Source organism: Dysidea avara, chromosome 11, assembly GCF_963678975.1.
Source record: "Dysidea avara chromosome 11, odDysAvar1.4, whole genome shotgun sequence".
In the NCBI taxonomy this organism is placed as follows: Eukaryota; Metazoa; Porifera; class Demospongiae; order Dictyoceratida; family Dysideidae; genus Dysidea; species Dysidea avara.
In genome coordinates this window covers 9,948,823-9,973,526 of record NC_089282.1, presented here as the reverse complement: position 1 = coordinate 9,973,526, position 24,704 = coordinate 9,948,823, and the positions used below count along the sequence as shown (strand labels likewise).

General features: G+C 39.3%; 1 protein-coding gene across 4 annotated transcripts in view; it reads left to right on the top strand.

The window, feature by feature from the left end:
- LOC136239421 (F-BAR and double SH3 domains protein 2-like) overlaps nucleotides 1–24,704 on the top strand; it is a 155,669-nt gene that overhangs the window by 85,642 nt on the left and 45,323 nt on the right. For all 4 annotated transcript variants that reach the window (XM_066030151.1, XM_066030150.1, XM_066030152.1 and 1 more), the window contains 2 exons: nucleotides 7,889–7,962; nucleotides 16,505–16,568. In XM_066030151.1, the coding sequence (XP_065886223.1) occupies nucleotides 7,889–7,962; nucleotides 16,505–16,568 (138 nt within the window). The remainder of the gene's footprint in view (nucleotides 1–7,888; nucleotides 7,963–16,504; nucleotides 16,569–24,704) is intronic.

The following is a 24,704-nucleotide window of genomic DNA, read 5'->3' as shown; positions in this document are numbered from 1 at the left end:
GACAACTTCTAATAAAAAAGTAATCTCTATGTTAATTCACATTCATAAAACATCAACTTAATATTATTCAGGCTCGTCCCAACATGCAGTAACATATGTTTAGTTTAATTTCGATTGTGGGTTTACTCTGGTAAGTCATATATGTATGGTCTGATAGAAAATTTAACGTTGAATCGAATGGAAGTTGTTGCAAGGTGATAGGAGCAACCACCAATGAGTTATTGACCATTTTATAAAGGTATGTAAAGGGTTTGCATGTTTCCTTACCAAAAAGTTATTTTCATGGCTAGTTTTGGCCTCACCATTTAGTGTTAGGGTAAAACCCTAGGTATCATTTTCATCACAAGCAGAATGACGTAAATTACGTAGCCATAAGATGGACACTTCGAAAGTTACAGCGCTTTGTGCAAAGCATGCCTTTATTAAGTTTAAATCCCGTTTTTTGGATTATTTGGGTTTAAGAGTTAGCAAACCTCACCCATTAGTAGATTAGTGAGGTGGAGAATGGTATTACAAGAACTAAACTTACATTTTTATTATAGGCCAAGTAAAGCAAACTTGGATGCACGTACTCTCTCATGCAATGCTCTGTCTGATGCTGACACCGATCTGGTGATGCCTATAGTGTTAGCTCCCCTGAGGGGAAAGAGATCCTATACAAATTGCAGATTCAGGAATTAATGCATTGACGCCTTGGTATACTTTCCTGGCATGAAAAAGAAGACTACCATTCAATTGATTGTAGATAAAAGAATGGCAAAGCGAAGAAGGCAAACATTTATCGGAACCACTAAGGACACTTCTCACCAGTAAGTGTGTTGTTGTTTTGAGCATATGCTGCTTCATTTGATCTCTAGCCTTGCTATTGTTTTCAGTAGTGTGGCAGGCTGACATGCAGGCTGACATGCAGGCTTGTAGATGAAAATACTGTTTTGAGGAATTTTCTATATCCAGCTGCTTTTAAGTATTTAAGTACTGCTTTTGATGTTGACTGTTCAGTATTTTTGTCCCATACAATATTTCTATGATGGGATTTTTAGCTGTGCATGTCGAGACGCACACCCTACTAAACAGTACTACTGTACTATCCAACTGTTTGATGATTAATTGAAAAGGAAATATTGAGGTAATTATATCTAAATTTGTTATCATTCTGTTACAGCCGACTCGATGCCACGCTCTCAATTTCTTATTCTAGTTAATGCCCGCTTCCCATCTGGGTGTGCACCCTTTCATAATAATATTAGCAGCACACACACAAATACAGTGCCCTAACACACCCCCCCTTATAGAGAAGTGGTGTACAAAACAAAGACTTCAACAAACTACAAGTGGTCTAGCATAAAGAAACTTAGTACAATAAACAAAAGTTACTATAATAAACTGTTAGAGTCCTCATGACAGGGCATCTGCTCGCACGTTGTCCTTGCCCGGTATATGTATTATCACTAGTTCATACTCTTAAAGTATTATACTACATCTGAACAACCGCTGATTCTTATCTCTGAGTCTGTTAAGAAATGTCAGAGGGTTGTGATCAGTATATACCAATATCGGGTGCTGCGCAACTGATAAATAGAATTCAAAGTGTTGGAGAGCAATAATTTCGTTGGCTCTTGTCAAACTTCTGTGAAAAATAAGCAATGGGATGCTCCACGGCTTGCTGATCTTCCTGTAACAGCACGGCATCAACTCCAAGATCACTGGCGCCTATGATTAACACAAAAGGTTTGTCAAATTGTGGAGTTATTAACACAGGTGCAGACATAAGCAACCCCTTAATCGTTATAAAAGCAACCCCTTAATCGTTATAAAAGCATCTGTACACTTCATATCCAATTCAAACTTCTGATCCTTGCGAAGAAGGCGTGGCGTGTAAGGGGTTCTGCCACAAGTGAGAAGTTCCTACAAAACTTCCTATAGTAGCCAGCCATCCCCAAAAAATGCATTAATTCCCATCAGTTTGTAAAATAGGGAATTTCGTCACAGCCGATACCTTGACATCTACTGGTTTGACATGGCAGTGGCCTACCACATGTCCCAAGTAAACAACCTGAGCACATCCCAATTCTGTCTTTGCTAGATTGACTGTCAGTTGGGCTTCCCGTAGTCTAAGAAAGAGCTGTGGAAATGCTCTTCCCAGTCCTCTGTGTAGACGACAACATCATCAATGTACCCTTGCCAGGGCATTCTTCATCCTGAAGGGCATCACAGTATACTGAAAGAACCCATCCGGAGTAACAAAGGCGGAAATTTCTTTTGCTCTAGCAGTTAAGGGTACCTGTCAGTAACCTTTCAGCAGATCAAACTTACTAACAAACTTTGACACTCTATTACGGTCTATACAGTCTTCTATCCTGGGTATCGGGTATGAATCAGCTTTCATCACGGCATTAACCTTCCTAAAATCTGTACAAAAACGGTAAGCTCCACTACTCTTGGAAGCTTAACAGGATTAATCCGTTATGTGTGTTGCGTGATTGGAATAGCACCCATAACGTCTACATCATGGTACACACAGGAGGTCTTTCCTGGTGTGTTTGAGAATAAGTCAACTAATTCTAAAGGTAAAGAGGATATCTGGTGATGTTGCAACTGAGACAGGTGACTCAATTTCGTAGCCAGGCTAGCAAGATTGTCTGAATTCTGTAATGTGCAACTACCATGTATCGTAACACTGTCTGCAGGTATCGTGTCTTCATTTACTGTTGAATCTTCTTTCCCATACACAGAAGCTATAGTGGCCTCACTACCTACATTGTCTGTCTCATAGTAGCTCTTCAGCATATTAATATGACAAAGATGTCGAGTCTTGCAGCAGTCTGGCGTATGTATTACATAACTGACATCACCAAATCTCTTGGCTACCACATACGATCCACAACATCTAGCTTGTAAAAGATGGTTGGGTAGTGGGAGAAGTGCCAACACTTTCTCTCCAACCTTGAAAGTCCGTCACTGTGCCTTCCTATCATACCATGTCTTCATTCTACTTTGGGTTACCTTCATATTCTTCTGAGCTAACTCGCAGGCAGTGGTAAGCCTATGACACAGGTCTGACACTTGGTTCAACAGATTAGTGAGAGATTCACTGGCCAGCCAATTCTCCTTCAGCAGCTTCAAGGCTCTCTTACGGTACGACCAAACACAAGCTCAAATGGGCTGAACCCAAGGGAATCCTGGACAGCTTCTCTGACTTCAAAAAGAAGCATGTGGATACCTTGATCCCACTCTGCCTCTTACTTGAAACAATAGGATCTTATCATGTTCTTCGTTATCTGGTGAAAGCGCTCTATTGTGCCTTGTCTCTCTGGGTGATATGCAGAAGATTTGAGCTGAACTTGTTGCATTAAACCAGACATGAAATTCGATCCTTGCTCGGATTGTATGGACACTGGTAACCCCACAATTGTAAAAAACTTAATCAAAGAATCTACAATTTTCCAAGCTTTAATATTCCACAAGAGGATTGCTTCTGGAAACCTTGTGAATTTACACATAATTGTTAGGAGGTACTGATTTCCTGCCTTGGTTTTGGGAAGGGGCCCAACACAATCAATTTGTATATGACTAAAAGGGTCGCCACACACTGGAATAGGCTGTAGTGGTGCTAAGGGAATAGGTTGGTTAGGCTTACCAACCATTTGGCACACATGACACGACTCACAGAATTGGGTGACATCCTTCTTGAGTCCTGGCCAATAAAAATGGTTTAAAACCTTCTGGTAGGTCTTATTGATTCCTAGGTGACCAGCCATTGTTGACGCATGAGTAAGATGCAGTCTGTGCATTTTCGTAACCACTACCTGATGGACCACTTACCATTCCTCATTTGCAGGTGCTGTTGATGATCACCACTTCCTCATTAATGCTCCTTCTAATAACACGTACTCACATCCGACTGTTCTTCAGAACAAAGTACCTCCTCAGCTAATCGGCGCAGTTCAGAGTTATCCTTATGGTCAGCCATCAACTGCTCTTTAGACAAAGGTGAGCTCTGAGCCACTTCTGGGGTTCGCTCTACATCTTTCATAGATTGTACATCAGGGGTGACCATGTCCAGTGAATCAGCCTGGATGTTGGAAACATAGGACGCCTTCATCTCTTCAATGCATCTAGCCTTGCACGAATCTGATCTTGTCGCGACACATGCTGCTTCTCCAGTAATTCCCTGAGGCTTGGGCTGTTCAGGCTCATCCACAACTTGCAACTCAGGATGTAGATCTATCCTTCCACCATCCAAGTCATTCCCCTAAATAAAAGTTATGCCTTGGACAGGCAGTGAGGGCCTGACACCCACTGTGACAAGTCCAGATACAAGGTTAGACCTGAGATACACCTTGTGCAGGGGGACCTTCAGCATACCCATCTTAACTCCTTGGACCAACACGCTAGCTCCTGCAGAGAACTGTTCAGTTAGAGGTAGCACGCCTTGTAACAAAAGGGATTGGTTGGCCCCAGTATCACTGAGTATCTTTACCGGTACAGTAACACCTTAGGCAGTTAGAGACATTGAGCCATCTGACACAAATGGGAGGTAGATATTATCAGGACCAGCTCCTTGTAGCTTCCTGTCTGACGGTACATCTGATAATTGACGATCAAGCACAGTTGATGCCTCAATCTCAAGTATAGTTCCAGACACTCTCAACGGTTCCATAACTGTACCCACAATTGCATCAGGTTTCTTGTACGCACAGGTACACCAGGTTTCTTCTTATGATGCAGTGACCAACATTTGCCATGACATGGCCTCTTCGTTTACAATAATTGCATATCACCGAATGGGACCTCTTAGTACCGTCATGTCTGCTATTGTCAAGTTGAGTACGATGTTTGCCGGAGGATGTTCTTGGAGTAGGTGGGGCCATAGACTTGTCATCCCTGTTGCCAGCTGAATTGTTACCATCGCTTGGCAAGAAGGCATTCCTGTGTGTTAATGAATAATCATCTGCGAGAACTGCTGCTTGATATAAAGTTGTGGCTTTCTGTTCATCGCTATACGTCTTAATATTGGTAGGTACACAAGCCTTAAATTCTTCCACGAGGATAAGCTGTCTAAGCTTCTCAAAGTCCTTGGCTACCTCTTTGGAAGCACACCATCTGTCCAATAATGCTTCCTTCTCACGAGCGAACTCTGTATAGGTCTGCCTGTCTACCTTCTTATAATTTCTAAAATTTTGCCGATAGACTTCGGGTACCAATTCGTATGCCTTAAGAATAGCCTTCTTGGCCAGGTCATACTGTGAACTGACATTGCAGAATAAACGTCACGGGCTTTCCTACTAGGACACTGTGAAGCAGTAGCATCCCTACATCAGGAGCCAACTCAAGACTAGTGGCAATTTTCTCAAAGTGGAGAAAGTACTTATCCACTTCCTTCTCCTGGAAGGGAGGCGCAAATCTGATGTATTTGCTGACATCTAAGGTAGCAGTTGTACGCTCTGCAGGGATTGCTGGTTGCTTAGTCTTTTCTAATAGACGATTATTTCTCACATATCTCCAGCTCTTTCATCTTTAATTGACTTTCCCTCTCCTTCTCTCGTTCCTGAAACTCTAGGCGCTTTAGCTCTAGCAAACCAGCTGAAGGTAGGGGCAGCTCTTCTTCTTCGGGAGCCAATTCTTCGTCAATCAAGTACTCTTTAATTAACTTTTAGATGTCTCCCTTCTTCTGTGAAGTAATCATTGATAGTTTGTAATGTTGCGCTACACCTAACAAATCTTCCTTCTTAAGGGAATCAAGTGTGAGCAATGACAGTTTGTCGGAAAACAATTCGAAGGTAAATTCTTCTATAATGTTTTTATGTATGCACTCACAATACTTATATACTCACAACACTCGGTAGCAACAAGATAGATACAGCTCAGTAGACGAAACAAGGGTAGTAGGTGACAACAAGTAGCGATCGCCTCTAATCCTAGTAGACAAAACGACAACAACAAACAAACAACTGATTACGATAGGTGTACCTGTCCAGGTACCATTTATTGCCCGGTACCAAGAATTTTTGATCTTGTGGTTAAAAAGAAAATGGCGGACTTGCCACTCAAATCCTAAAGGTACACCATAAAGGGCGTTCGAAATATTCTCTTATCGTTTTCTGTCGTCTTCCTTCTCTCTTTGTCTCTAGGCTAGTTAGTCTTCACCGTCTCCCGGACAAGCCCCCAGTTTGTTACAGCTGACTCGACGCCACACTTATGCTAGTTAACGCCCGCTGCTCATCCGGTGCACATCCTTTCATAATAATATTAACACACACAAATACAGTGCCCTAACAACACACCTCGACAAACAAAACAAACAAGTAATGGATATTTTGAACTCTGGGGCCATAGAATTAAAGTAAAGAAACAAGGGAGGTTACTTGCACCTGCATCTATAGTGTAATGAATTGGAAATTTAATCCAGTCATGGCTATACTATTAACTAGCTATGTACATATAATTCATATTTTCCCATATAGCATGCAATTAATTTGTGATCTGAGCCAAACACAAAGCATGCTACTGCAATTGTGCAAAGGAGCATGTAATTGGGGTGAGTCTGAGTGAGCTCCATACTAGCGAGAATTGAAAATATTCCTTAATTGGTTGTACGTACGTTAGACAGTATCACAGATTTCGGGTACTAGTCAGAGTCTTGTAGATTTGGTCGTATGTATATTCGACGGTGTCACAGATTTCAGATACTAGCCAAAGTCTCCTAATCTTTCCATATTTGGTCTTATGTATGGTTAAGAGTGTCACAAAATTTACGACACTTGCCAGAGTCTCGTAAATCATTTCATATCCTTTATTTTTCGTGCATTGTCCAAATAGATGACACAGATGATAGAGTTAAATCTCTCCATAGGTGTGCAAGAACTTTATAGATTGCAAATGGATAGAGAAACACCAGAAGAAGCAGAATTGAGAATGACAAGATAAAAGGAACACAACAGACAGTAACGCAAAGGGAACGCAACAGACAGTAACGCAAAGGGAACGCAACAGACAGTAACGCAAAGGGAACGCAACAGACAGTAACGCTAGAACAATTGGAATTAAAAAGAGCTATGAAACAACAGCACAACAGGCACAGGAGAGATCACTTACCATATCTACAGAACAACATCAATTCTCTTACAACGGTGAAGAAGAATTTACCCCCATTTACGCTCAAGGCAGTAGTGATGCTCAAAGTCAGTAGTAATGGTACTCAAATAGATCATGACACCGGTGCCACCAACACTGCACAGTTTCCATGGTTTAATCAACCAAGTGTCATTGCTAAAATCACAGAATTTCATACACATATGGATTTGTTGTGATTAGTTAAACATGAAGTGTGTCAGAAATAGCTACTTACATATTTTGCTCATTACTATTACAATCTTGCTCAAACCTGCTCATTCTTCTCCATCTACGAAATACCAAAACACAACACAGGCTTTAGCCTTCTCACAGTTTCCTAGTGGGATGGCATTTAATAAAAACCCCTTGTTGGTGAGAAGTCAATGATTAAGTAAAGGTTGAATGCAGAGAAGATCACAGATCCCAACTGTTGTGGCTGCTCTGGTGCATGCCTAGATTGCATGTTGCAGGAGTTTAAGTCACCACTGGGTCTGGGATTGTTTTCTGCATGTTTCAGTTACATATTTCTGACTCCCTGTATTCACAGGCTTTAGCCTTCTCACTGGTCCCTAGTGGGATAGCATTTAATAAACAAAACATAGCATACCTATAGCTAATTTTCAATACAATTCTATGCAGCTCAACTCGTTCTGCCTCACCCATGATGTTGTTAACATTAATATCATATCATACCTCAAAGATACATATGTGTATGTAGAATGCACCGACTATCAAACTGTACATTTATACACTTGTAATTGCTTCTATTTTGTAGAACAAAAAGGCTTATCATGATTTAGAAAGATTATCCAGTGAAGCTAGACAGCGATTTAGTGAAGCAGAAGCCAAGTATGTAGTGGTTGTGATTGTTGCATTTTTGAAATTTTTGTATACTTGTGGTAATCATTGAATACTATGTACAGCTGTAAGTGCATTGTGTGTTTTATAATATTGCAAGAGATAACGTATAGTACAGGTAGTACTGTATAGTAGGGATCATGAAGGTCTGTTCAATAATTATTCACCCAAAAACCAACCTTACTTTTCCTTCACACGAGCATTGCAGTATAAGCTTAGGCATAATCAAATCCAAAAATGCCCAAACTCTTCTATGAAATTAGAAAATACAGTAACTGAATTTTGTACTATTTGACTGGCTAACTGACTGACTACTGCCGTCAGCCTATGGTTAAGGCTACAGGCTTGATTTCAACGTGAGACATGCTTTTTGCAACCACAGTAGCTACAATACATGCATTGTGTACTTACTTTGTGTCTCTTTCTCTACTACGATCTACTTGTAGGTGTTAATTCATGGTAATGCATCATGGCTTCAGGCTGGATTGATTGCAAAGGCGCTTCTCATACTGTTCTTTTTTTAATGTTCTTGCACTCACTATGTACAAACTGTGCACTGTGTACAAACTATAAAGTTTGCATTACTTGAAAGTACTTTAAGTACTCAAGTACAAATAAGTACTTAGCAAAATGCTTGAGTGAGTACATTGGGATAATTAAGAAAATATTTAAGAAAAAGTACAAGTACGTACTTTCAAACTTGTACTTAAGTATAAGTACTCATGTACTTGGCCCCATGTCTGTAGCAGTCTGTAAGTGTTGTATTTTTAATGCTGTATTTGAATGGAATAAGGTTGTTCCGTAAAGGTGATTTTTATCACATACAGTATGATATTGCTATGATGGTTTTTAGACACGGAATGTCTAACAACACTTGTCACTTTAGGAGGGGGAACTCTACTAAACAGTACTACCAACTGTTTGATATGTGTTATTCACTCAATCATTTATCATGGGCTAATCCACCTCTTGGTTATATTATTTACTCTTAAAGAAGAATGGCTACTTTACTATTGATTATCAGTGTGCACGCTTAATTGTAATCTTCATAGGAACTGGCTTGATTACAGAGGCACTTCTTGTAGTATGGTTCATTCGTAATGCTGTATAACAGGTGGAACATAGCTAATAACGAAGCGATATAGCCTCTTTGCATTTCAGTATTTAATAGTTGCCTTAGTGTGAGGGGGAGGTACTTATGTAGTAGATTAGAAAAATTGTGCATTGCATAATTATGTATCTCGTGATTCGTCACATTTAGTCCAGTCATTTTATGGTTTGACCTTAAACTAATTGCAACACAAATGGTTTCAACAGTTTCTAGCACAGAAAAATGTGCTCTATAACATATCAAAAGTCCCGGAAAATACCATAAGGGGAAAGTGACCTTTTGCATGACCTTTTTAGCCATTTTTAGCAAAAAAAATTTAGGAGTTGTGCTTTTATTTCAGCTGTACACTATCCAAACTATTTACATTTGGTATCAAATGATTGTTCTCACTATAAGGAACAAGATGATACTTGTTTGGTATCCATAGCTTAATTTGTTCCAAAGTTATCATCATTTTACTGGACAAAACTGACATTATTTAGTACCGCCCACGCACTTAATTAAATTTTGGTTTAACCCATTTATTGCTTGTCTAATGGTAGTTTTCCCATGGCAAGGGACTTTTTATAACAGAGGGTCACAATGAAGACTAGAAGGTGCATATGTTACCATGGAAACCAAGAAATAGCATAGCTTTATATCCAATTCGGTTGTTTTCATTCTCTATTGTCATGAAGATAGATTTAATTCTTTATAATTCAAACCTGACATTGTACAAATTAAGTTAGGTACATACACAATGACACTCATTATAACTTCAACCATGGCCATGGTAGTGGAAAATCTGTTCTCTTGTGTATATAAATGATAAGTTTCGCTTTCATTCAGTGTTGGTGTCTGTATCATCTTCTTCATGGATTGAGATATCTGAGTAGGTGCAGCCTGTTCCATTGCAGTTGCCATAAACTGAAGAGCATTTCACATTGAATTTCTTGCAAGTGCATGCTGCTGTAGTCAGTGTGGCAGTTACATCTAATCATTTTCAACAGCTCATCTGGAGCTTGCAATTTACTGATTATATGTACATGATTATATGTACATACTTACTTTGCAATTTCTTTCCAATAAGCACATTAATGAACTGCTGCTTGTTGGTGCTGTTCGATAAAAAGTTCCCTTCTTCATATTTAGCTTTGTATCTTTGGTGAATGACGCATGAGAAGTCATCAACAAAAGATATGGTGCATCTGAGGAGGGTCAAAGGATGCTCTGGAGTGGCTATGTCATTCACCAAAGATACAAAGTTGAACATGAAGAAGGGAACTTTTTTATCGAACAGCACCAACAAGCAACAGTTCATTAATATGCTTAGCTGCTTCTTGGAAAGAAATTGTAAAGTGTACCATGCTTCAGGAGATGCTGGTGTGATGAATGTACAAAAAGCAGTAGAATTAGCCAGAGTAGCAGACACTCTGCTAGTTGTTGATGACACCGATATTCTTGTATCTGTTTGTGACTACTGCAAGGGAACAGGCTGCACCAACTCAGATACCCCCAATCCATGAAGAAGTGATACAGATACCAACACTAAATGAAAGCAAAACTTACCATTTATATACACAAGAAAATAGATTTTCCACTACCATGGCCATACAATTTTCAATGTCATTGTATATGTACCTAACTTAATGTCAGGTTTGGAATTGTAAAGAATTAAATCCATCTTCATGACAATAGAGCATGAAACAACTGAATTGTGACTGTCTCTGGGAAAACTGGTCTTATCGTCCATTTATAAGTATCGAGAAACATTAGTTTTAAATATTCATAGGGTTGTGGCTTGCCAGTGGTGGTAGCTACGCATACACTGTAAATACAATAGTGGTCACAACACACTAACACAGGTGTGATATTGTTGTCCAAACTGGCACATCCTTACAAGAGTAGTATGCACACCATATTAGTCACACTAATAATAGTGTGACCATACATGTACAGCTGAAGAAAAAAGTACTTGTGCATTCAGGAGTGGAAGGGTAGAATGTGATAGCTTTATTATCAAAGTCAACTACTCATCATAGTATTATTGTGAAATATTACATCATCTGCAGTTTCATAATTGGTGTAACATTCCTGGAATGTCAGCAATATACAAACAGTACACAACACTATTAGTTAGTCAGCAACTTACTGCTTTCAAATCTCTACTTAAACATCGTTTCAAAATGTATACAACAAAACTTATACTAAACAGATGCAAACAGCATCGTGGGGCGAGCCTGATGACTTTGAAGTATTGATGGCAGTGCAAACTACTATAGACCCTACGAGTTGTATGAATAGTTCATCTTCAGGGGTTTCTCTATCTCTTCTGCGCCTGTACTGCTCTCTCCTGCGTCGAAGGCGTTCATCTGCATCCATTGCACGTGGCTGGGCAGTAACGAGGGCAGTAATCTACGCCGGTAAATTCCGTGATATGGTCCATTACACATCGCCAAATATGGGAAAGCAGTAATCTAGGCCGGTAAATCCCGTGATATGGTCCATTACACATCGCCAAATATGGGAAAACAGTAATCTAGGCCGGTAAATCCCGTGAAATGGTCCATTACACATCACCAAATATGGGAAAGCAGTAATCTACGCCGGTAAATCCCGTTATATGGTCCATTACACATCGCCAAATATGGGAAAGCAGTAATCTAGGCCGGTAATTCTCGTGATGTGGTCCATTACACATCGCCAAATATGGGAAGGCAGTAATCTACGCCGTTGATTTATCGTGATATGAATCATTACGCTGGAGCAAGTGTAAGGTATTCGCTTTATATCGTAATTTATTGTCGTATTACGGGTCCATTACACATTGACTCTGTTTCTTATCGTAATTTTTTGTAAACGGGTCCATTACACCGTTGACTCGCTAGTGTGGGGCTCGCTCAGGCTCGCCCCAATCACCAAGCTTGGAGTTTGATTGTGGATTTAATTTCACTCAACTGAGGCTACCTTAAAATATGTATGGGCCCCACTGATCATCAGTATACAAATTTTTCATCTCTCTACTGTTGACTGGATTAATCTAATGGAAATTCTATGAGTTATTGTTAATCAAGAGTAGATTTACTCTTCGTTAATGTAAATTGGTTACTTTATTGATACAAACATGCCAGCTGTGCTCATTGACTTGAATTGTCACTACAATAAAATGTGTATTTGTGCATACCACATACACATCACATACACCACAGGAGTGCATGCTATTTACAACACATTAACATACCACATATGCACAAATACACGTTTTATTGTAATGTGTCTGTGTAATGGCTTAGTACAAAATGAGTTTATTTATAGCACATAAATTCAATAAAATTGATGCTTTTCTATACATCCTGCTACCTCTAAATGATAAAGGATGCCAAAGAACACCTAACTTTTAATACTAGAATCATCTATAATAGCAGAAAATAGTTTTTCATTTACAAATCTGTCATGTACACCAATATACAGTCACACTGCTTGTCTTGTGTGCTTCACACACTATATCTTAAAAGTGTGCCTGTACCCCATGGGTGTACTGCTGGTTACGTGTGCTATGACCACCTCAGTTTTAACAGTGCACAGGATTTTCACACATTTTACAGCAATTTATTACCTTCCAGATCATCTACTGAAGAAGTAGTCAACAGCTAAGTTTCCCACCATTTTAGATAGTTTTTTAAACTTAGGTTGCCTGTATCAAACAAGCTCCAAAAGGGGTGGGAGGCGGCGGGCCTGGAAGGCAGGCAAGATACTGTTTTAAAATTAAAGAGGAATGTGTTGGGATATATTTGGACTCCCTGTTTAAATATTACTATTACTATACTACTATTACTATATTAAGCCAAGTTATGGGCCTTTTAGGGCTCAAAACTGGCTAAAATGAAAGGAAACTTACAGCACAGGTCATTGTCCAATACCACAGAGCTATACAGCCACACACAGCCATCTCCTGGTTGGCCAGGGCTCCATCAAGGCCCCAGACTACTCGTATGGCTCGCCACTGCTTGAAAAAGGCAGCTAGCAAAAGCAGACCACTTTACTCTGGTCGACTATGGCAGTGAAATTCGATAGTGCATTCTTAAAGCTTTGTGTTTGTGTGAAAAAAATCAAACTTCCTGTCTTGGGCGATAAGACCAGTTTTGCAGATCTAGTTACAATTGCATATAAAACTATGCTATTTCTCGGTTTCCATGGTAACAAATGCATCTTCTAGTCTTCATTATGACCCTCTGTTATAAAAAAAGTCCCTTTCCATGGGAAAACTACCATTAGACAAGCAATAAATGGGTTAAACCAAAATTTAATTAAGTTCGTGGGCGGTACTAAATAATGTCAGGTTTGTCCAGTAAAATGATGACAACTTTAGAAAAAATTAAGCTATGGATACCAAACAAGTATCATCTTGTTCCTTATAGTGAGAACAATGATTTGATACCAAATGTAAATAGTTTGGATAGTGTACAGCTGATATAGAAGCAGGAATCCTATTTTTTTTTTGCTAAAAATAGCTAAAAAGGTCATTCAAAAGGTCACTTTCCCCTTATGGGATTTTCCGGGACTTTTGATATGTTATAGAGCACATTTTTCTGTGCTAGAAACTGTTGAAACCATTTGTGTTGCAATTAGTTTAAGGTTGACCCCTTTTTTTCATAAAATGACTGGACTAATTATGGCCATGTGCTTGTAGTGTACTTTTTATGATTGACTGTACTCTGATACTGACTGTTGTACTTGTTCTTATCATTGAATACTAAGTTATATGATCATGTAAAATTTTATTTACACTTGCTTGTTACTTTTTTTGTAATATAATTCTTCAAGCATCAAAGGAAAGAATGGTGCCAGACATACATATTATAAAATTAATTGTGCAAGTGCAAGTGTAGTAGTGTTTACAACAACTGTGTGTGCAAGAAAGTTCAGTTCAATTGTTTCCAGCAATTCAATAGTAGTCTGGAGGTCTGACAATTTGTCCACTTCTAGTTATCATGTGGTGTGTTCTAATTGAATTTCCAGTCTCCTGAACTGGCTCTTTTCTTTCAGATGTTCCATTTTCAGCTACACTTTCATAATGTGTGAAAAGAGGTGATGACCAACTTCCACAAGAGCTTGACACATCAGCATCACTATTCAACACCAGCCTCACTCTATTCACATGCACCAAACACTTTGTCGAACCCATCTTTAGTTCCAGTATAAGAGATCCTTTGACACTAACAACTTCCCAGGGGCTAGTCCACCAGGAGTCCAGCTTTCTTCTAGTTCAGATCACTGTTTTGTCCCACAACAAGTTTCACTTGGTACCGTCCAGCCTCAATGTCTTAGTAGATTTAGTCATATTTGCTTCCACTATCTCCCACATCTCCACAAGTTTGTGTTGAAGTTGACTGCTGTAATTGCCTGGGTCTGTGGGTGTTAAGGTTGGGGTTGAGGGCAACTGAAGCAAGGTAGGGGTTTGTCCAAAACACTTCACATGGTGACATTTTGCTGTTAAATGCTGGGAGGTTTGGTATGCAAAAAGAAGTAACTGCAGGTGGTCTTCCCAGTTTGATGGTCTTTCTATTAGAGTTCTAAGTAGGTTTGGCAACAAGTGATTCATCCTCTCAACTAGTCCATCTTAATTCCATTGAGTGGTAAGGAGTTGGGTGGGATTTCTCCACCCCAAATGCTTTGCATAACTCTGATAGGATGTGGCTTTCAGAATTTCTCCCCTTGTCTGAGTGAAGCCTTTAAGGAGGTCCAACTTTGGTGAATACTTGATCTTGAAGTGCTCTTACTATGGTGTATTAGGAAGTGCGGGCCACTTTAAGAAATAGTCCTGTTCCACAAGCAGATACTGTAGATATTCCTGTGGCTGACATGGAGACCATCAGGATATGCAATGCTACTAATTTCCATTGTCTACTGGTCACTATTGGTTGTAGAGGTGCTGGTGGCTTGCTGGAGCCTTTGCCATGTGACAGAGTACACAGCCGGTGCAGTGGTGTCCTGGCATTCCAACCCAATAGGTGAAGTCTGACAAGGTCTTATCAGTTCCTTGGTGGCCAGAGGTACCATGAGCCATGTGGAGGAACTTCTTGAGGAGATACAGTAGGCAGGGGCTATACAATGAGTAGCTTCTCTTCTGTAGATGAAGGATGTTTAATATTGCGATAAATAAAGAACTGAGTCAGTGAGGACTAGTTGGTGCCACAATTGAAGGTAGCAGGGAAGGGGTTCCATTGTTCTGTCTTATGTGGTTGTTGGTTGGTCTCAAGTTGTGTGACTTTGTGACAACACTGGAACAGATCTCTGGGCCTGGGCAAGGGCAGCCTGGTCAAGTGAACTTCTGTCATTACTTGTATGGATGTGTAAACAATGTGTCTGCATGTGAATTCAGGTCTGTGTATTGTGGAGAAGTCTAAAAAGGCATGCAATTCTGGTGATCATTGTTCTAGACGCTGAGAGTGTGATTTGCTTGCCTTTATGGATTTCAGCCATTCAAACGGTTTGTGGTCAGTTTCCAGTAAAGAATGTACTCCAATGTGATAATGTTGGAATTTGTGAACTGCCCAAACTATGGCCAGGCACTCTTTCTCTGTTGTGGAATAGTCACCCTCGGCTTTGCTGAGAGTGCAGCTGGCACAGTGCCTTGTTTTGTGGACAGGACTGCTTCAAGGCCAATATCTGAAGCATCAGTGGCTAGTACAAATTGGCTGTCCTTCCTTGGATAGTCTAGCAATGGTGTTGTCAGTAAGGACTTCTTCAAGGCTACAAAGGCAGTCTGTTGCTTAGATTCCCACACAAAATCAATGGTCTTACCTGTTAGGATAGTCTGTGGTGAGCTACATCAGCAAAGTGAGGTATGAATCTCCTGAAGAAGTTCACTAGGCCAAGGAAGGATCATACATCCTTGCTGCAAGAGGATGTTGACCAATCTTTGGTTTTCTCTGGGGATGGTGCCACACCCACTGAAGAGTACTCAAAGCCTAGGCATCGGCATACTGCTTACACCTTTTCAGGACATGATCCAAAGCTCATTGACATGTCTGTGTGGTCCTAGTCAACTTGTATGTCATAATGGTGAACTCCCAGAGACCATAGTTTGGTCCTGGGCAGTCATCTCAATGGATTGTTCTTCCATTGGAAACTGCCAATACTGTATGTAGGCACTCCTCAAGTCAAGTTTGGAGAGCACCTTCTTTCCGGCCAGTCGTTGTTGAGGACCTTCTGGTCGTGGTACCAGGTAGAACCAGTTGGCTGACCAACTGACTAACTACTGCATTTAGTCAAGCATAACCCAATAATGGCTAATGCGGTGGAGTTAATTTAGCCCAACACTTGCCTTTGTCTTACTGCATAATGTACAATACATACACCATGTTTTTGCTCCTTTTGTATCCAATATTTGGCTTGTAGCTGTTGTGTGGTAAAATGATACAGGTTATTTTTTTGTTTCAGAATGAAAAAAAAGGAATTAAAGTTTTACGAATCAAGAACAACATTAGAAAAGCAATATTCCAAAGTAAGTTGAATACTATATTATTTGCACTGTAATTGAGTTGTACACTGTAACTGAATACTGATTGTAGATCTAATTGGCAGTTAATGCACACTATCAGATGAACATTCATTTGTATGTCTGTGATTAAGAAAGCTTTAGTGATATATGAATCTAATCCAAAACAGCCAAGCTGTAAAAAAAGAATGTGGCCCTCAAAAAGGCTATGGTGAAAAAAGATGTGAAATCCAAGGTGGCGGCCAAGAAATGGCTGTGATGGTAGGTTAATGGTAAAAATTTTAATAGCGACAATTCAGATGAATTTGGTTTAAAGCTATCTTTTTTTCTTTACCACAGGAAGAAGAAAAGATGAAGCAGATTTAAATAGTTTAAATATTTCTGATTTTATCAGTAAATGTACAAATTATAATATAATACATTTGTTTATTACAGACTTCTCCATGGTGGTTTTTTTGTAACTGAACACTCTACAAGGTGACTTCTTCTAACTGCTCTTTGAATTGTTTGTAGCTGAACAATCTACAAGGTAACTTCTATCTGATCTCTCTACAGGGTGATTTGTTTGTAGCTGAACTATGTACAGGTGATTTGTTTGCAGCTGAGTTCTTTACAGAAAGGTTTCTTAGTAGCTGAACTCTCTACAAGGTAACTTCTTCTAACTGATCTTTCTACAGGGCAATTTGTTTGTGGCTGAATTTTCTACAGGGTGATTTGTTTGCAGCTAAACTCTCTACATGGTGGTTTCTTTGTAGCTGAACTCTCTACAAGGTGACTTCTTCTAGCTGATTTTTCTACAGAGTGATTTGCTTGTAGCTGAACTCTCTACAAAGAAACTTCTTCAAACTGAGCTCTGTACAGGGTGAATTGTTTGTAGCTGAACGATCTACAAGGTAACTTCTTCTAGCTGATCTCTCTACAGGGTGATTTGTTTGTAGCTGAATTCTGTACAGGTGATGTGTTTGCAGCTGAGCTCTTTACAGAATGGTTTCTTTGTAGCTGAACTCTCTACAAGATAACTTCTTCTAGCTGATCTTTCTACAAGGTGATTAGTTTGTAGCTGAATTTTTTACAAAGTGATTTGTTTGTAGCCCAACTCTCTACATGGTGGTTTCTTTGTAGCTGAACTCTCTACAAGGTGACTTCTTCTAGCTGATGTCTCTACAGGGTCACTAGTTTGTAGCTGAATTCTCTACATGGTGGTTTCTTTGTGACTGAACTCTCTACAAGGTAACTTCTTCTAGCTGATCTTTCTACAGGGTGATTTGTTTGTAGCTGAACCCTCTACAAGAAAACTTCTTCTAACTGATCTCTGAACAGGGTGAATTGTTTGTAGCTGAACTCTCTACAACGTAACTTCTACTAGCTGATGTTTCTACAAGGTCACTAGTTTGTAGCTGATCTCTCTACATAGTGGTTTCTTTGTAACTGAACTCTCTACAAGGTTACTTCTTCTAGCTGATCTTTCTGCAGGGTGATTTGTTTGTAGCTGAGGAAACTTCTTCTAGCTGATCTCTCTACAGGGAGAATTGTTTGTAGCTGATTTCTCTACAGGTGATTTGTTTGCAGCTGAACTCTCTACATGATGGTTTCTTTGTAGCTGAACTCTCTACAAGGTAACTTCTTCTAGCTGATTTCTCTACAGGGCGATTTGTTTTTAGCTGAACTTTCTACATGGTGGTTTCTTTGTAGCTGAACTCTACAAGGTGATTTCTTCTAGCTGAACTATCTCTTTCTGTAGTTGAACTCCCTACAAGGTAACTTTTTCTAGCTGATCTTTCTACAGGGTGGATTGTTTGTAGCTGATCTCTCTACAGGGTAACTTGTTTGTAGCTAATCTCTATACAGGTTACTTGTTTCTAGCTGATCTCTTGAATTCTCTTTAGGGTGACTGCTCTATTAGAGTATCTCGATCTTGCACTTGCTACACCAAGTTGGATTTCGTGTTATAACTCCGTGGCTTTAAGTCTGATTCTTCTACACCATTGAAGAGTCTTTCTAAGATGATTACTTCATCTGTACAATGATTTTCAAAGCATTACCCAAGCGGTTTGTCTGGTAGGCGTGGCAAGTAGTCATTTTTTATTAGCTAATCTCGATTGCATAATTGTTACACACTGTTGGTTTTTTTTGTTGTATCTTCCTGGTTTTTAGCTCGATTTGTTTCAAACCACAAAAGGTTTGAGGTTCAATAGTTAGCCTATTCACCCACCGATTTTCAGCTTCTTACCATGCGCGATTTACCCTGTAGGCGTGACAACATATTGGTGTTATTTTTCGTGAATAATCGCTCATAAACCTTTGCCTGTTTATCGTATTCCAGCCAAAGTTGGTACCGAGATGCGCCTTTATACCCCCCTTCTGTGTGCCAAATTTCAAGGAAATCGGATATGGCATTCGTGTTTTATAGCAGTTTAGTAAGTGTGCGACAAGCGGAAGAAAGATAAGAAGGAAAAAAACAACAAAGAAACTAAGCCAATTTTTGAAGTCGCATATTTCGGGAACGCTTGAAGCGATTTCGCTCTAATTTGGAATGTGAAGTGCTGAAGTTGGAGGACATGTCCACAGCCAAAATCGTCTTGTTTCATCAAGGCAGCACAGAACTACGGAGGTGCGAAAATTGCGTTTTCTTTCTTCCTGTCAATATAATCATGGGTGTTGCGCACCGGCTTCTTGAGCTTCACGACACACTACTGTGTGTCTTGATTTAACGGTAGTGCGTATGTAATACAGTTTTTATTTATTTGTCTTTTTCCTGGGGTGACCATGTAGTACCCCTTGTCATCACCCCGATTACTAGATGGTAAAAATACTGGACAAAATGACTAAAGTAATGTGAAGGAAGCACTTGACTTTCAGACGTAGTGGTGCATCTCACAAAATTAGCTAAATCATGAAACTTCCCACTTTGATAATATATCATTTTTTTATTTTTACCATTGTAGATGATCTTGGTTACCTTAATTGCCGTTTTACATATAGTATTTCTGTCTTTAACTACCTGAGGCATCAATTACATGTAATTTGCTAAAAGCGCAAAAGTAGTTTTTATTTCAAGTCGATACTTGATTAATTTCAAATGTTTAATAGTACCCAAGTAATTTACCCACCCACAAGTAATGTACACCTCAAGGGAAGGTAAACGCAATAAAGAGTTTCTGTTAATGATACTGATCATAACTTTGGAAATTGAAATCATCTATTCTGTAGTCAGTTCGCATTTACCTGAGCCCCACTAATTACTACCAATTACAGTAATGTCAAAGATTTCACTCCCAATGGTTTTGTATGTTTCATTGTAAACATGTTTGCGTGACTAAATCCCTGAATTGCCTACACTAAATGCATGCAATGTTTTTAAAGCCTCGTAACTCACTTGTTCTTGCCCATATCAAAGTGCTTTTTGATAAACAGTTCAGGAATTTAAAGGGCTTCCCAGCACTAATGAATGTTTGGGTACCTGTCCCATGTAACAAGAGTTATTAACGAACAATGAGGGCTCAGGCTTAGATGAACATAAACCAGTTACTATACTTCTATAAGACTGGAATCATTTCTTGGCTACCACCTTTAATTTCTTTTTTCACCAATACTTTTTACCAGCTTGGTTGTTTTTGTGTGGATAGTAATTAACTAAATATATGTTAAAGTCAATTTACCCCCAACCACAATCCCACTTTTAAATTTCATTTCCAGCCAAAGAGTTTCAAATCAGCCTGGTGAAAACAGAGCAGATCATTGCAGTCGACCATGTACTGACCAATTAGTTTGATGACCACCCAGTTACTTATTAAACCAGCCAGGGATGCGTAATCCTGGTTGGCACTGTGGTCGAACACACATTTACAAATATTCCAAAAAACATAATTGAGTTACAATGTTGCAGTTTTATGCATGCAGATTGGCCATGCACAATGAGTTAATTCTCATCCATCATGGCTAAAAGCTTTGCAATACTTGGTAGATGCCTGGAGTCAGTGTCTTGACTAGATATGATGTAGTCAACAGCAGCTATGGGTTGAAAAGTACCAAGGCTTAATTAATAGGGTTGAAAAGTTCCTAAGCTTAATTAACCCATAAATCCGTGCATAATCCAGAAAACTGGATTTAAATTAATAAATACACATTCTTAGCATAAAGTGCTGTAACTTTTAAAGTTTCCATCCTATGGCTACGCAGTTTACGTCATTCTACTTATAAATAATGTAACAAGGATTAAAATTATACTTAGGGTTTTCCTCTAATGCTGAATGATGAGGCCAAAACTAGCTGTGAAAATAATTTTTCAGTACGGAAACATGCAAACCCTTTACATACCGTTATAAAATGGTTGATACATGTAACTTGATGGTGGTTGTTTCTATCACCTTGTAACAACTTCTGTTCGGTTCTCCATTAAATTTTCTGGCAGGCCATACAGTGTACGGCTCACGTGAGTAAACCCACAATTGAAATTAAATCCGTGGCAAGAGTTTTGAAACATGAAGACGCAACTCGCTACTGTTCTTTGCTTTATAACAAATAAACCACTGTAGTTACAGTGTTCATTTAACCTTATCCAAGTATATAGCCCGGTGAGCACACTTTTAATCAATGTGTAGTTGTAGGCTGTAAGAGTTAAGTTACCTCACTTAGTGTCGCTATGTATGCCCATATTGTGTAAATGCACATTTCCCAAAAATTCTCTGCGGGTTTAAGGGTTAATGGACTAGTTAAGTAATTAAGCCAGGTTCCATTTAATATGTCATTAAATGGACTTTACTGTCTACACTATATAGGGGAGATTTAGTGCCGCCTGGCAGTGCCGCCTGGCACTAAATCTCCCCTGCACACGAGTGGTCCGTGGCACTGTAATGAGTACTAAACCTCCCCTGCCTTAGTGTAGGCATTAAAGTATGTTAGAAGCACTAAATCTCTCTTCTACATTAGTGTAGGCATTGTATAATGTGCTAGCACTACATCTTCCCTACTGCAGAGTAGGCATTAAACAATACTACAAGCACAAAATCTACCCTACATTAGTCTGTGGTGGTAGCTACCGGATTGTTCATGTTAATCTTTTAGTTTGACCACAAGGAGCACTTTGACCTTACACACATTACAAATTTTGCAGGCACCATAGAGCGAAACAAGGTCTACACCTGCAGTTATACCATGAGTTCATAGCCCTTAGATCAAAAGTAGCAATGACATTTCCACCAGTTATTCAACCAAGTATTCAACAGTTGTTGTACAAGAAAAGTTTAGTAAGGACCCAAGATAACTCCATTTTGTTCTCAAAAGCAGTGACACAAACAAACGTGTTGTCATACCTTTATAAGCTTGGCAGTGTCAGAACTCTAACATTAGCCACTTTGCTGTAATGCTATCATGTTTTCACTTAGTTTATTAGTCAAATTGAACTAAATACAGCAACTATTAATAGCAGCACTCAATAAATGAACAATTACTGAAGTATCTGTGTTATTCTATGTAATCATTAATCACATTGTAATATGCAATTTGATACTGTTGGTTACTATTGTATACTCTTTGTATAAGGACCTATATGAACAAGAAAAGATAAGGGGACAACTTGCAAATGCACAGAATTAGTAGTTTTTTAGGTATATAGTCGAATTTGGGAATGGGAAGCACAACGAGAAGACAGAAGTGGTCGAAGCGATCATCCAGCTCAGCTGGTTTACGCAAAGAATTATACTGATTATCAAATGTGGTGCCAACAATTAAAAAACGAAAGGCAGTAGCCTTGACAGTTTACAGGTCACATTGCGACTTACCGATCTCCACTTGAACTGATCAGTGAAGTGAAGCAAGATGACTTTGGTTGCATTCTATTAACAAATGCAGTGAGGAGTTTAAAATAATATCATGTGACAAAATAGATTTAACAAGGGAGAACAGTACAAAAGGGACAACATACCAAACAAATGTTGTGGTGTACCAGATTGTCTACTGGTGGCGAATGTTGTAGCCTTGAGCATAATGGGTGTACCATGACTGTCAAAGCCAATTTTCATTGACATTGAAAGATGCTTAGGATCCTCCTTTGAAAATTACCTCAACGAGTTATTAAATGTTAGAGGCTGGACAGGAAGAAAAACAATTTTCCATAACATGAAACCCACACCTGAGTTGGCATTGTATCATTGGCAATAACACTGATGGCAGGTATTTCCTGTTGGTCCTTTTGATTACATATTCGGTTCGGCAACAAAGGAACTTCTTTACACGTGAGTCCGCAACAAGTGTTACGCTGCTTGCTCCATTGTAAAGAAGAAACAAATTACCCCTCCTTGGCATGGATACTTCAAAAACTGGAATGTATCTTCCATGCAAACATCATTTAAGGCATCAGAGTCAATGCACAGTCTGAGGTGTTTGGTGATAGTGACAGTTTAGTGTTACACATTATTCAGACATATGAGTAACCAACCATGCTGTCAAGTGCTATCGTGGCAGACTGGAGCAGTTGGTAAAAGACTATCTAACTCGCTGTGGACGTAGTGTCTTTACTAAATCCATCATCAGAAATAAATAATGTATGGTGCGTGCTGTGCCTTATGTAAACCAATGATGTTGCTAAATTTAGACAAGACCTGAGAGCTGTCCCAAGGCATTACTTAGGGAACCACGAAATTTTTGATCCAGCTTGGTGTTCTGAGGTAGCCAGTGGTAAACCATACTTGAATCACCTACCACCAAACCTTCTGTTTGAAGTTAAGCAAGCTGGAGACAGGCTGGTCAACAAAGCTGCTTAGCTTATCAGTAATCAGATCACTAGCTTGGTAGTCAATTTGAACCAAGATCGATGGTGGAAAACAAATCAACAGGATGCATTCTGGGTCCTTTGAATACAGATGTATGACAGCTGGTCTGTCTCTCACACTGGGTCCCACATGGGCTGTAAATACATGGAACCACCTCTTCAAAACAACTTTGTCCATATATGCTAACAGACAAAAACGGAAGCATGAACGGGACACAACCAGGAAAGCTTCAGAAATTTACAAGCATGCTTGGCTACAAAAGAAATGTAATCTTTAACCAGCAATCCATATTAAGGACTATGGGTCTGGAGCCGCTGCTCCTAGTACCACTAGTCAACTGGAACTCCATGATACAGTATATGTAAGGAGTCTTTTGAAGTCTCTACAAGTAACTGAGACCCATGCAGCTGAGCTTGCTAAGCCCACAGCAGATCAAGATCCATTATCAAACACTCTGTGGCAGACTTCGAAGTACATGGTTGACGCATCCATGGCAAGTTTAGCTCCATAGTAAAACGGCTGGTCAATGTTTTAAACGCTGGTTGAGATCATCCATTACAAACCACCACCTAGATGTGACAACTTTAGAATGGGGAAGATCTCATGAAGATTCTGCTAGAGAAGCATAAGTAAACAGCACGACAAGTACCAAGTGGATTGCATATCAACACTAGTCATTTATGGCTTGCTGCATCCCCTGGACTTGTCAATGATCGGTGAAAGGCAGGAATCAAGGAATCCTTGAAATAAAATGTCTGTGCTTTGCTAGAACTTTGATCCCTGAAGCAGTTTTCTAGGAGCTGAACAGATTTTGCAGTAATATAGTGGATGGCCATGTAAGCTTAAAGAAAACACATTATTATTTTGGAGTACAAGGCCAACTGCATGGCAAATCACACAAAGATCATGATGTAACTTTCGTATTTGGACTCCACGTGGATTGTCAGTAGAGAAATTAATTGAAGCAACACATTTTTTTTAAAAACCAAAATGTTTCCTAAATTAAACCAATTCTGTTTAAGGTACTACTTGCCTGAAAAGGCAGATCCTATGTGTTCAGCAGGCCAGCCAATCTGGGAACTAGCTAAAATCAAGGAGTTGTGTTAATGTTCACATTTATTTTGCTAGATACTGTATTCGTATGTTATTAAATTATTTCTAGTGTGTGCTAGTTACTCCTTTAGTGACATCAGTATCAACTTACCAGCTTCGCTCTCGAGTTTATAGTATGGCTCACTCCGAGGTTCACTATCAATGATTGGTGTACTAGCTTCGAAATTTGGTTCAATTCGCAATGTGTCACTAATGGTTTTTCCTTCTTGTTTGAGTAGTGTAGTTTATATGTGGACAATTTAAACATTGCAACAATCCC